This window comes from Squalius cephalus (assembly GCF_949319135.1).
Source record: "Squalius cephalus genome assembly, chromosome: 3".
Classification (NCBI taxonomy): Eukaryota; Metazoa; Chordata; class Actinopteri; order Cypriniformes; family Leuciscidae; genus Squalius; species Squalius cephalus.
Window position 1 is genome coordinate 21,232,368 of NC_137124.1, and position 14,447 is coordinate 21,246,814.

Genomic DNA, 14,447 nt, shown 5'->3' on the forward strand with positions numbered 1-14,447 from the left:
GTTGTGTGTTGTGTTGTGTTGTGTTGTGTTGTGTTGTGGTTTGGTTTTGTAGTGTTTTTTCGTAATGCAGACTATAAAAATACAGTAATTAAAATATGTAATTTATGAATTTAATCGTATGTAATATGTTTTTTTTTTTTATATAAAATAGTCATGCCTGCCTAATCAGTAGTGTTTTGTTTATAGTGTTACAATTTATAAATGTAACCGATTAACAGTTATTAAAGGATTAGTTCACTTAAGAATAAAAATTTTCCTGATAATTTACTTACCCCGACGTCATCCAAGATATTCATGTCTTTCTTTCTTCAGTCGAAAAGAAATTAAGGAAAACATTGCAAGATTTTTCTCCATATAGCAGACAACGGTTATCAACGGGTTGAAGGTCCAAATTGCAGTTTCAGTGCAGCTTCAAAGAGTTCTACACAATCCCAGTCAAGGAACAAGGGTCTTGTCTAGCGAAACAATTGGTCATTTTCTTAAGAAAAAAAAACATTGATATACTTTTGAACCACAAATGCTTGTCTTGCACTAGCTGTGATTCGCCACACATTACTTAATCACGTTGAAACTTTACACGTGACATAGGAGAAAGTACAGTAGTGTTTACAAAGCGAACGTGCAAGTCAGACTAAGTCCTAATGTCCTTTACAAAAATAAAACTAAAAGGTAAAACAACGATGTCGGTTACAACAGGTTACCGATGACCTTTCCAGCGTGCTTACGTAATGTGTGAAGTCTGTGGACGTGCAAGACAAGCATTTGTGGTTAAAGTGTGTGTATATATATATATTTTTTTTTTTTTTTTTTTTGTAAATGACTGATCGTGTTTATTCCTTTATTCCTCGGCTGGGATCGTGTAGAGCCCTTGAAGCTGCATTGAAACTGCAATTTGGACCTTCAACCCATTGGTTCCCATCAAAGTCCCCTATATGAAGAAAAATACTGGAGTGTTTTCCTCAAAAACCTTAATTTATTTTCGACTGAAGAAAGAAATACATGAACGTCTTGGATGACATGAGTGTGAGTAAATTATCAGGACATTTTAATTCTTGAGTGAACTACTCTTTTAACTGTAAGCTGATAAATACGCAATGCACGCCTAATCAGTAGTGTTTGTTTTGTTGTATTGCTGTCTGTAAAAAATAACCTGTAATTTACAAGATAATTTAATAATAATAATTTACATTAATTTGTTATGATAAAATACTCAATGCATGCTTAGTATCTGTTGACTGTGAAAGTACACAGTTGCAACTAGTATAAGATTACTGTAGTTTTTCATGTTATTTATTAATAATCAGATCTATTCTCCCATTTTATGTTAAAGGCCTTTATAAGTGTAATTTCAGAGCATAAAGAACTGATTATTTAGATTTTTCCCAAACAGTTGCTAGATTTACTTTGTCTCTTTGGAAACTCTCTAATTGGCCTTTCTCTGCCTCGTGTCTCAGAGAGGAACCTTGCCTGCCCTCAGCAGTCGTGGCCTATAGCTCAGTCTGTTTATCATGACCCTTTCAGGGATTAGTAGCTAACAGTAATAAATGAAGGTGTAAGCGATACCTACTCCTGGTGTTTAAGAAATTTTCCCCTGAATAGATCCAACGGCTGTGAATAACAGAACACGGGGATTGCCGTGACTGTCTCTGCCCTTGGAGTCTTAACAATAACACCTCAAGGGTTTGTTTGGGCGGTCTGAGCTAAGCGTCTGGTCAGGGTGGAGAAGTCGCTTATGAGATATTTGCAATTTTGCACTGAGACAGGACAAATGGGCACTGCACAGCTTTAATCAGATACGGCTGTGGCTGTGCATATTATACTTGCTGACAGATAAGGGTTTTCTACCATTCTCCTGACACGTAAATCACCCTCTGTAGTCCGTGGATCCCCCTGTTAATCTCCTGAATGTAAAGCAACCTCTAACCTTTCTCTTTTCTGTTTATCAAAGCCGCTATGAGAAAAGAGCAGAAAGTCAAGACCCACAATACAAAACACACACCATGTTTTTGTTTCACTGAAGGCTTGCTCACCCATCCTGAATGTTAATTCTATCATACGCTTATGGGCTTTCATTGGTCATTCGTTCTGTCATTTTCACTTTTAGTTTAACAAGCCATAAAAACACTCTGAGACAGAATGCAAGAGATAAAATGAGGGAGACTGTAGAGGTCCAGACCTTTTTCCTTCCAAGCGTGAAAACAATGACAGGAATGGTGACGCGAAATAGAGATAACGTTTGAGAAAGAAAAAGAAGAGAGAGGAAGAACAAGTGAATGAATCCACCTTTGACTGTCAGTAGAATGATGTTTCTCTGCCCTTAAGGTGAGTATTCTAGGATGTGGAAAAGTGATTTGGCAGGAGCCAAAACAAAATGGATGTCCTAGAAGTAAACAAACTCTAAGAACAACAGAGAGAACGACAGCATCAAAACAACGCTGTCCCGATCTCATCCGGGCAGAGATAATTGAAAATAAATGATGTGTTGTCGCAGAGGTGCTGCAGACTAAATACTAATTTGTGCCGCAGAGGCGGGCAGGATGCTAAACCAGCATGTCAGCAGTGTGAACGGGCTGTAACCTCTCGCCTTCTCGTAGTTGCCGGTCTAATCTTTTTTTATCCATTAATTCAACTAGGCCAATTTAGATGTTTGTGGATTTCACAGGTTAAGCTAGCTCTGAGTCCACATGTGTGAGCTCTGCCAATAATTGCTTATTTATCCCTTTTTGCTCCCTCTTTTCCGAAAGTCACAAGTCAAAAGGAGGTTATTTGAGTCTGTGTAGGGTCAGGAGACTGTTTAAATTGGCTGTCAGTGTAGAAGTTTTTCTGAGAATGAAGTAATCTTCCCAAAATGAATAATCAGCGGGGTCTACAATTAATGGACAAAGCTATCTGATAGCATTCCCATTTTTTTCAATGGCATATTTTGCTTGACTGGCACTTCATCCATCAGGATTCTTCTGCCATGTTTTCTCATTAAACTTATGAATAATCACACTGAAGCTCAGAGGTTAATTTCTCGCTTTTAAAGCAACACCAAAGCAATTTTCCTCTTCGGTCCCCCTACAGGTTGGAAGCGGAATTGTCCATTACCGCTGTTGTAAATAATTTAGCCTACCGTCGCACACACGCTATTTGTTTATCCAGCACCGGCTTTGGAAATAACTATGTCCACAGACAAGGTAGAGTATGTTGAATGATTTTATGAAAGTATGATGTATTGCGACATCAGAAACGGTTATTTTTTTGCATAGGCTCCACCTATCGGCTATAGTAACGCTTGCCGTAAAGCAAGTCAAATTTGTAGTTATGTCTCATTTGAACTATAGATCTGCTACCCGAACATTATTTTAAGGTACAAAATAATCTTTGGTGTTGCTTTAAGAGCCCTCAGAAAATGGTCAAAACATACCACTATAGTGAAATATTTGTGATCTTAACTAAATCAATTGTTTTTGAAGGAGATAAATTGTATAGTTATGTCATCTTCCAGCAGGGACTAATTAGCCTATACTTACCAACTAAAACGTGACTGCTTGATATTAATGAAATATCTGCAATTTTGTAGTATAAATGTAAAGATCAATTTCACAAATAGCTAACACAGCAGAAATGCCTTCAATCTCCTTCATGCAGCCAGCATACCCAGACTGTGATGGACACATTCACTTTTTCTTTGGCATTCATGATGTGCTCTTGATACTACATGCTCCCTCCGCCACCATATAGCTAATGAGTGCAATGAGGAGCTGGATGGGCAAAGACAGAGGATTGGCATGATGAAAGGTAATCCTCCATCAGCAGGGCAATTAGCAGCTGACATTAGACTGAGCTGAGAGCAGTGATGGGGTCTGAGACCTGCCCAACACCTCTGTTTATCAAACAGAGAGACAGAGATGTGCTTAGTGTAAGTCATCACCCTGTCTGCAAATTGATTGGGGTGATTTTTTTTTTCTTTCTTAGGTATTTGACATTGATAAATTGAGTCATGGGGGCGAGAGATAGCTAAGGACCCAGTGTGTTTACAGTTTGGTGAAGCATGTAGATTTTGTTTAGGAATGTGTCTCTTGGGGCTTTGTTTGAACATCTTTGAAGTCAATGATGAAGGGTTTCCTTTTTGCTAAATGTCCCTGCTCCAGAACTTTTCTTAACTAGCTAGTGATGTTAGTTTTGCAGTCACGAGTAGGGCAACGTTGTAGATTGAATTTTAATTGTTAGGGACATTTTATTTAGTATTCAGGAGCACAGGTATAAGTCATACAGGTTTGGACAGACATAAGGGTGAGTAAATAATGACAGAATTTTTTTATTTTGGTGTGAATATCCCTTTAAATGATTTTGCTATTGTATTTATGTGTGAATGAGAATTTTGTTGAAATTCCCATTGTAACAAACCATGTTCTTCTAATAAGCTGCTTTGATTTATTTTAAAATCTGTCTCCTGATGTCATGATACAACAAAGAACTATGGCAAAATAAAATAAAAACCGAAAACACTGGCAAAACAGAGGCTTTGGTTCGGAACGCAAACAACATTTCACTCATTTCCTCATTTACACATTTCCTCAAATTACACAGTACACAATTACATAGTACTCACTCATCTATGTAAAATAACCAAACAAACATCTCCTCCACTGTTGATCAACTGTTCATGTCCAAATAATATAATACGATTAAAAAATCGTTTTTAAAAGAATTTGAGCTGCACACAGGTTTACGTCAGAGTAAACACATCAGGCTTAAACACGCTTTTAACTTTTAATTTATTTTGGAAAGGGAAATACAATATGCTAATTTTGCACTTGGGTAGATTACATTTGATAATTACATGAAGTCACAATTTAAGGAATTGTTCAGTAGTCTTTTGGTTTTGTAACATGCCTCTACCATTCAAACCCAAATTTACACACGGAATAAAGCTAATTGTCTTCTGAATTTGAATTCATGCCCTGATAAATTTTGCTTTTTTTAAATAAGCATAGAAGGTGTTAAAGGTCCCGTATCCCCTGAGGAGAAATAGCGCTCTGTTAAATGGGCTGAGTGTAAGTTTTTGTAAGTCTTATTTGCGAGATTGCATCAGCCTATTGTTCAAGGCAGTTCAACTTTCAGGAGCTTATTGAGCGGTTGATGCTTGACTGCTCCACTCCTGAACAGTGAGTTTGATAATATTAACTGATCCTGCAGTGGAGAAACTGGGTGCTGTTTTAGGATTCACTCTGTTTTTAACTGTTTATAACCTGTAAATGATAAATCATAAATTACACCACATATGGACTTGCACATGTTTTGCTGGGTGATGAAGATAGGTACTATGCAGTTCAAAGTGATACATCTCCGATTGTATCCGTACATGTTGTTCTAAGAAAAACATAAGGTAGTCCAAGTAGTGAAGAATGGGCAAATGGGCAAAAAAAGCAGAGAAAACACTGCTTTTGTGCATTAGAACAGGCCCTTGTAATGAAATTATGAATTACTGTTGTTTGATAATGTACATTCACTTGTGGTATAACAGTGTCTTTGCAGCCTCTAATTTGTGTGTATAAGTAAAATAGGAAATAAAAGCCATGTAAAACCGTATTTGTCCCGTTTACGTAATAAAAAGTGTCCCTGGATACACAACACTGAATTGATGGTGCCAATGACAAACTATAATAAGCACCAGCTGTATCTCATCACAATCTGCCAGTGATATTCTGTTTTAATGCCCGGCTTCTCTTGTTCAAACCATATATCTCTGGCTCAGAAGCTGCTGATATGAGGGGCGGGTGGTGTTGATTGGACGGTAGGTGGTTCTTTTGTCACAGTGAGCACAATCATCCATGTGTTTGTATCTCCACCAGGTGGTCCAAGAACATCACAAATATTTCCTGCCCACATTTTAGCTCCAGGTTCTGGATCCCGATTTGTTTTCTTTAAAACCTCTAAATTAAATGTCTCTCAGCTTCTTGCTATGGTCTTTCCAGTAGTTAATCTCGCTAGACTTCCTCCCCCTTTACCGGATCCTTTCAGCCAATAATGCTAAACCTAAATGCCAATACATAGCCATATTGACAGGTGTGAATTGTTTCATGGCTGAAGACAATTTGCGCCCAGCGCTGGCGTTTGTGAGTGGCATGTGCCAGACGAGTCGTTGTACTGCTTGGCATGCAGGTGGCAGATGGGCTGTAATTAATGAGAACCTGTTAAACAGTGATATGTGAACCCACACGGTAATTAGAAAACAGCAGCATGGAGCCATGCGAGGTAATTAGTCCATCAGGGCCTGGGCTCTCAGGAGTCAACACTCCTAAGGGAGATTTTAGCCAGACAGAGACAACTAACAAGCTTATTTAGAGTATTGAGTGATCCAACAAGTTATAATATCTTTAATGGTAACACTTTCCAATAGACCTTATAGGCGCCATATTGAATTTTACACTGGTGTAAACGAGTCTGTGAGGGATAGAGTCTTTTCAATGGCATGTAATGTTCAAAAGTCACAACTTTCAAAACTGTTTTTGACTAATAAAAGTCTTTTGGAAGATGTTTTGTCAACTGAACAATTGGTATGTTGTTACATCCCTCACAGCCTCGTTTTTTATTCCTGTCAAACAATTTAATATAGCACTACCCTGACTATGGTCTATAATGTTCAATTTGTTAACATTAGTTAATGCATTAGGCCTCATGACCTAAGTATGAACAATAGTTTATATATCATTTATCTGGGTTAATGTTACTTTATAACATTCATTTATATTAATGTATTTTTTTTTAAAAATATTTTTTGTATAAAATGTATATATTATTTATATATAAAATATAGTTAGTCGTACATTTTTATAGTTATATGCACTACCGTTCAAATGTTTTTTGTTTTTTTGAAAGTCTCATTTATTTGAAAAAAAATATACAATGAAAACAGTAGTATTGTGAAATATTGCAATTTAAAATAACTGTTTTCTATTTATATCTTAAAATATAATTTATTCCTGTGATGACAAAGCTGAATTTTCATCAACCATTACTCCTGTCTTATACTCCTGCCCGGATTATTTGATGAATAGAAAGTTCAAACGAACAGCATTTATTGAATTTTTTTAAATGTTTTTTTAAATGTCTTTGTTGTAAATTTTTATCAATTTAGTGTATCGTTGCTGAAATAAAGTAATTTATTTGAAAAAAAAAAAATCGTACTGACCACCCAAACGTTTGAACGGTAGTGTATATAATATGTGTTGAAGTTAACATTGACATAGATTAAAAAAATGCTGTAAAAATGGTTGTTCATTACTGAAAGAAAAATGACTGCAGATATCATATTTATACAGTTAGTATGCAGAAAGCTGCTGCTAAAGCAAAAGCCCAGGCAACCTGCAGAGTGCCTGTGAACCAGTTGGAGAAGACAGCATGTTGCAATTAAAGTTAAAGATTGAATTTGAGTTGCAGTAGTAGATTCAAAGCATAGCAACTGAATTTGTCTTTTGATATTGCTCACTGCTAACTACAAAGCATTTGCTGAAAGAACCATTTTCCCTCCTCTGTACTACCAACAGAGTAAATTAGAGATAGACAGGAATCGTGTATTTCATTGGCTACGCTCAGCTTGCATTGAAAGGACGTCTGAAGAGTGGCCCATTAAGCTTTCCCTTATCGCTCGCGTTCTGAATAACATCTTTTCAATTTTTGCTTTACAAAATCAGCCTCATTATTGCCTCCATTTTAACCTGGTCCTCAGCCATCATTTGTGCTGTAATGTGTTTTCTCTCTCTGAAGTGATGGAGATGTCACCTTCCTGCCTGAAGCTCGGGTTTGGTTTCATATTTGTCATCTTGTACAAGAAAAACATTCTAACATGATTGTTGTTGTCAGTGATTAATTATGAAAATCCAGTTTCCCAACAACAAATGTGCTGTGTGTAAAGCACATTTTTTAAATGCTTATTGGATGCATAGATTCCCACCCTGCCTCTGCTCGTAACCTTTCAGTGTCATTTGGTCAACAAGACAGAACACAACCTAGTTCAGTCATTCAGCTGCAATGGATCACCATGTCACCTCTACAATGTCTGCACTTTATTAAGTGTGGAGGAAATCAAGCGTGAGGTTTCCTGTGCGCCTGAGCCAAGGACCCTCACAGCCCCAGGACACTTGTGAACCTCCTCGTACATCAGCCTCTTAAATTTCCAGTTTGCTGGTAGCCTGACATTCATATCTCCCAGCATCCCTCACACCCCCCTCCCGCATATTGTAAGCGTTAATCTGCATCTATGTGACAGAGTTGAAATGACTCTAACTTTCACTTTCCAGCTCCTCTCACTCTGTCTCTTTCTCTCTCCACTGACGTGTCTGGGATTGCAAGGTTAATGTCCCGTCAGGTAGAGGGCCTCATTAGTAAATTATCGTGTTGTGGAGGTAAGGCCGGTGCTGATATATGGCTCAGTGTCCTAGCCAGTCACCTGCCCGGGCTGGACCTGATGTTCTCCCACACACAAACTGTGATTTAAAGCAGCCAGAATGTCCAACGTACAGTATTTCATCCTTCAGGACTGAAATCCCAGAAGTGTCAGCTCAGAAATAAAGAGAATTGTTTTTAATGGAGAGTTGGGGGAGAGGAACCAGGAGTTGCGGTTCTGCCAGCGGTGCAAAAAGAGGAAAAATGACCACGCTTGAGATCTATCAAGCGGCACGGGTCCGCATTGATAGGATGTGGGCCGGGGGAATTACGCAAAGATTGGTTTCTCTAGCTGACCATATGTCACTGGCCGTGTATCAGCATGGCCTACTGAGGAATTGTGGGAGAGGTAGTATATCAACACCCAGAGAAAAATAGCCCAATGCTCTGAAGTGCACTTGTGTTATTCATTTATTCATGTGAGCTGTTAGGGGCCGTCTCTCACAGTAATGAGCCAGGGCTCAGATGGTGAGATCAGCGTTAATTGTTTTGGTTGAAGTCATTGATTATTGAGTGCTTTAATTATTAGTCACATCTGTTCCTTTCGCTTTCCCCATGGATGAATAGTTCTGATCAATCACGTTCGATCTTTCACGCTCTTACGTCAAGTCCCATAAACCACAATTGGTTTATTTTTGGTCTGATAAACTAAACACACTCTGGTAATGATTAGACTTTGTAAATTGTCTTGCAAATAAACTAAATAGCAAGATTAGAAATCAGATCGTCTAAACACTGAAAAATGAAGAAGAAAGTGTAAGCGAGAGAGAGAGAGAGAGAGAGAGAGAGAGGGAGAGATCCTGCACCAATTTCCAGGGCTCCCATGGCCACGGAACACGTGGTTGTGAAAAGTAGGAGAAATATCTTTAAAAGTCATAAATTATGTAGTGAATATATCTTCTTTTATTTTTAGTAATGCTCAACTCTATCAAATCAACATTCATTATTAGTATTTTACTTTCATAATATACATGTTTGGAATATAATTTTTTTAATTATTGCTTTTATTCAGCAAGGATGTGTTAAATTGATCAAAAGTGACATAATATCATAAAGACATTTATAATGTTACAAAAGATTTATATTGCAACTAAATGTTGCTCTTTTAAACTTTCTATTCATCAAATAATCCTGAAAACAATTGTGGTCACTTTAGATTAGGGTTCAATTCTCACTATTAACTATTAACGACTTTTGCATCAATATACTCCTAATTACTGCTCATTAATAGTTAGTATGGTAGTTGTTACGTTTAGGTATTATTGGGTAGTATAATATGGCCATGCAGAATAATGCATTAATATGTGCTTTATAAGTACTAATAAACAGCCAATAATAGTAAAATGCATGCTAATAAGCAACTAGTTAATATTGAGAATTGGACCCTAAATTAAAGTGTTACTAAAATTATTCTGGTTTCCACAAAAAAGAATAAGCAGCACAACTGTTTTTTAGCATTGATAATAAGAAATGTTTCTTGAGCAGCAAATCAGCATCTAAGAATGATTTATGAAGGACTGGAGTAATGATGCTGAAAATTCAGCTTTGACATCACAGCAATAATTTTTTATTAAAAACAAGAAACATTTATTAAAAACTGTAATGATATTTCACAATATAACTGTTTATGATGTATTTTTGATTTAAAAAAATGCAGCCTTGGTGAGCATAAGATAATAAAAAAAACATTGACATATCTTATCAACCCCAAACTTTTGAACGATGGTGTACATATTTCACAAATAACTGGAAAGGTCATGGATCGTTGGCCAATATGTGGGAACCCTGTATGTGAAATCCTTCTGCAAAGGCTGTTTAATGAGGTGAAAAATGGCATCCTACTGTTTTTTTGTTTATTAAGAGTCTTAAAATACCACGATAACCTCAGAAACTGACAGTCTGTTCCCTTTCTTTCTCCACAGATAACTTTCTTCATGCTGTTGTCTGCTGTGTGTGTGATGCTGAACCTCGCAGGAGCCATCCTTTCCTGTCAGAATGCCCAGTTGGTCAACTCTCTGGAGGACTGTCAGCTGGTGAGAGAGCCATGTCCTCAAACACATGCCTGAACTCACTTCTTTGTTGTAAAAGAAACCTTAAATAGTATGTCCAAACTGAAAATAGCTTAGTCCTAAACCTGTGTATTTTATCATCCTCTCAAAAGTAGCCTGTCACTAAAGAATCAATCCATTGAGCAGTTACAGCTCCCTAGAGCATCATTCATTAACACGATGCCCTTGTCAAGATTTCAGTGAAATTAGCTCAACATTCAGTCGCTAAGGCAGAGAAAATGAGAGTGTCTGCCGGGACCCTTTTTTACGTCCTGTAATATTCTGTTGGAGCAGAAATAAATATTAACACCCACCACCTTTGTCCTCATTAAAACGGGTGCCTGATCAGCAGCCGAAGCTCACTGGGATTTTCATAATCATCAATTTTCTGGGGAGAGTAAAGAGTGCAGCAGATGTGTGAATAGGAGTGGGTGAGCCTTCATAGTGGAAGTCAGTTCACGTAAATTAGCCATGCTAGTGCCAATGCCCTGTCATGAGATCACTTTGCCTTTGCTAGAGAGGAAACTAATTCTTGAGACGTTGTTTGAATGTGAGAATACATAATGATTGTGTATTTTACAGTTCAACTGTAAATTATCAGTATGAAAGCTGTAAATTGAAGAGCTAAATCTATAGATCTAAAATATGTAATCTAAAAAAAAAAATGCCTTTTATTATGGCAAATCATAATACCTCTGAATTGTTGTTTTTGATACTGGAGAATATCCTCAATGAATGCCACAGTATGTTTGTGTGCCGTCCATTGTGTTCTTTGAATGAAGGCTTATAAAGGAGATTAATAGAGCAGTCAGTCTTTGCTGTGCTTTCTATTGAGGTTGATTTATCAGCTCTACAGTGGGTCCAGTGCTGGCCCAGCACGGCATAACAGCTCAGCACTGCTTCCCCCATTTCTGTTATCCAGAACTGGACACCCCTCTCCAGCTCTAAGACCATTTATCCGCCTGGTGTGGAAGCAATCAATAACTAAATGATCAGTTGAGAAGTAGTATTCAGAATGGGTGGCAAATTCATTTATTAGGAATTTCTTTAAATAAAACATAGCACTAAATTGCTATGCTATAAAAACAATTGCTAGAGTTTAGTGGAAGATCTTACAGTAATTAATTGTTCAACCATATCTCTGTGTACATTATTCACCAGGTAAGTCTTATTTGTTTGTTTCAAACTCAATTAAATGCATGACTGGCTTTCAGGTTATGGATGGAGGCTTTGAATTCATTTCAGCTTTTTTCTACTATCAGTGATCTGTTGTGTTTGTGGGTTTCATTTTCAACACAAGCTTCTGCTTTAACTTGATGCAATACATTTACCATCAATCTTTTAAAATTTATTTTGAATGTGAATGCAGTATATGTTTATAAAGTATTCATTAAAACATGAAAATTGACTTGAACGACTTTTATGGCAAAGCTATTTCATAATTTTGAATTGAGTAATTCAACCATGAGTTAAATAGTGAATTAGTTCAGCAGTAATTGGAAGCTGAAGTCTTATAGTGGGCAGTGAGTAAGAACACACATGGATGATAAAATGAAACTTTATAAATAATGATCAGATGTTTTTTTTAGATGAATGCCCCGTGAAAGTGTTGATGGCTCTTTGAAACGGTACCGGGAAATGCTTTAATGATTCATCTCACAAAGGGTTGAGCACACACATCATGTGCCATGAGTTCAATAGATTGAACGTGTCATACAGATGAAATATTCAGCTGCGTTAAATCATTGTGTCTGTGAAGTTTGATATGAAATCCTGCATTAATATAATCAAATATAAATGATCATACTTTTTCTCCCAGCAATCAAAAGAAGCTTAAATTGTGACGTTCTATGGTTTGTGAAATTAGTGGGAACCTGTTAAGGTTTATTTATTAACCTTATTTTTCAGCAAGTAGAAGCAATACCAGGCATTTGAAGTTTCACTCAATTTACAGTGGATAGTTTTGTCTCACAAGATACTTATCTTAGAAACATATAGGCACTAATTACGTGATGATCTTTCCATTGTCCTTTTCGTAAACAGGACCTTCATAATCCTCCAGTAATTCTCGATAATTGAACAGAAACAAAACACTGCTTTAATCGCCTATCGTCATGGAAACATGACAGTGGCGGTTCGCACCTTGTGCTGTTGTGCTAAAACAGGTCAGGTGATTTTCCTTCCCTTTGTCTACCGCTTCAGACCAGGCTAAAGACAGACTTCTGTCTCCAACAGTCTCTACTCCACCTGATTTAGGGATTAGCATGTCGGATTAAGCATCTCTCTTCTCTGCCTACTGAACACTCGCCTCCTCAGAGACTTGATCCTGCCATGACTGAAATATTAATGAAGTTGTTTCCTCGATTCAATTAACCCCTGCTTGCAAAGTTCACACATCGCTTTTGTGCAATATGGGTCAAATGGCGACTTCGTTTCAGTCTAACACAAAGCATTTATAATGCTGGACCACCATGTATGGTATTTATTAAGATCTTTCTTAACAAACATGAATGATTAGGCTTAAGCTGTTAGTTTCAAGAATATAGGAAGCCTATAAATGTTACAATGTGGAAGACATAATTAATTAATTTAATCTTAATTTTTCAATACAGTAAGCTTCCACAAATATGCAGCAACTTTGTGTATGAGACAGTAAAAACCATTTTGCAAATAAGGGGTAATAGTAATATATTATTATATATTTACATTGAAAAAGTGATTGAATTTAGGTAGTTTGTTCTTTTATAAATATGACGCTGTCTGATAAAGCTGCCAGCTACAGTATTAATATGTCATCCATGGTAACTTCTAACTAACAAGTTTATTTTCAAAGGCACCTAAACAGCAGAATATTTCAGATGTGCCTCAAAATCTGTGTGCTGAACAAATGTCATCACTGTAACATGCTTATGAAGTGCTTATGAAACTGAAACCAATTTGTTTCTGTCCTTCTGCAGATCAAATTTGACAGTGATGGTGTGTGTGTCTGCTGTGAGCTCGAGCACCTGAAATCAACCTGTAATAATCTGGGAGACACGCTTAAACTCAACCCGCTGAGGGACTGCAACACCATACGCCTCCGACTGAAGGTATCAGTGTGTGTGTGTGTGTGTGTGTGTGTGTGTGTGTGTGTGTGTGTCTTTGTTTTTCTATCTAGGTGGGGAACCTGAAAGCACAATCCTCATGGAAACCTCAATTTAGGTCCCGATGATGACACGAGTCCCCATGAGTTAAACAAGCTTATAAATCAAATAGAATGAGTTTTTTTGAAAATGTAAAAGTTCAGAAAGTTTTCTACAATGAGTAGGTTTAGGGGGTAGGGTTAATATAAGGGGATAGAATAAACAGTTTGTACAATATAAAAACCATAAAAAAGTAAAAAACAGTAACAGTAAAAAAATCTATAGAGAGTCCCTCAAAGATAGCGAACCAGGTGTGTGTGTGTGTGTGTGTGTGTGTGTGTGTGTGTGTGTGTGTGTGTGTGTGTGTGTGTGTGTGTGTGTGTGTGTGTGTGTGTGTGTGTGTGTGTGTGTGTGTGTGTGTGTACATGTAGGTGTTTGTATGTTTGTAAGTTTGGATGTTGGATGTTTGGGTGATATGATGTTTGAAATTGATTTTAGAACATTGTTAACATAGCCAGCTATTTTTCCCGGTGAACCGGAAGTTGCAATTGACTTTACTTCAGTGTTGTGACGTATTTCCAAGTGAAACAGAATGTTGAATAGAGGGCGGGGTTTTACTTCAGCGCACCTCCTCTCCACCTCTTGCTCATAGCTGACTGACGGCTGGAGGAGAGCGGTTAAGCGTTTTCAACCCAAGCCGTCAAACTGACGTCATCAGAGGAGGAACACCATTCCAGACCGGAAGCAAATGTTCAGATTTTGATTAAAGATTACCACGACAAACAATTTTTTTCTCTGTGCATTTACTTGCACGGATTAATTGTTCACCATAAGACTAGAAATG

The 14,447-nt window shown here is 37.3% G+C and overlaps 1 protein-coding gene across 3 annotated transcripts in view; it reads left to right on the plus strand.

The window, feature by feature from the left end:
• Positions 1-14,447, plus strand: part of fam189a1 (family with sequence similarity 189 member A1) — an 89,388-nt gene that overhangs the window by 59,009 nt on the left and 15,932 nt on the right. For all 3 annotated transcript variants that reach the window (XM_079866818.1, XM_079866819.1, XM_079866820.1), the window contains exons 3-4: positions 10,356-10,466; positions 13,439-13,570. In XM_079866818.1, coding sequence (XP_079722944.1) covers positions 10,356-10,466; positions 13,439-13,570 — 243 coding nt within the window. The remainder of the gene's footprint in view (positions 1-10,355; positions 10,467-13,438; positions 13,571-14,447) is intronic.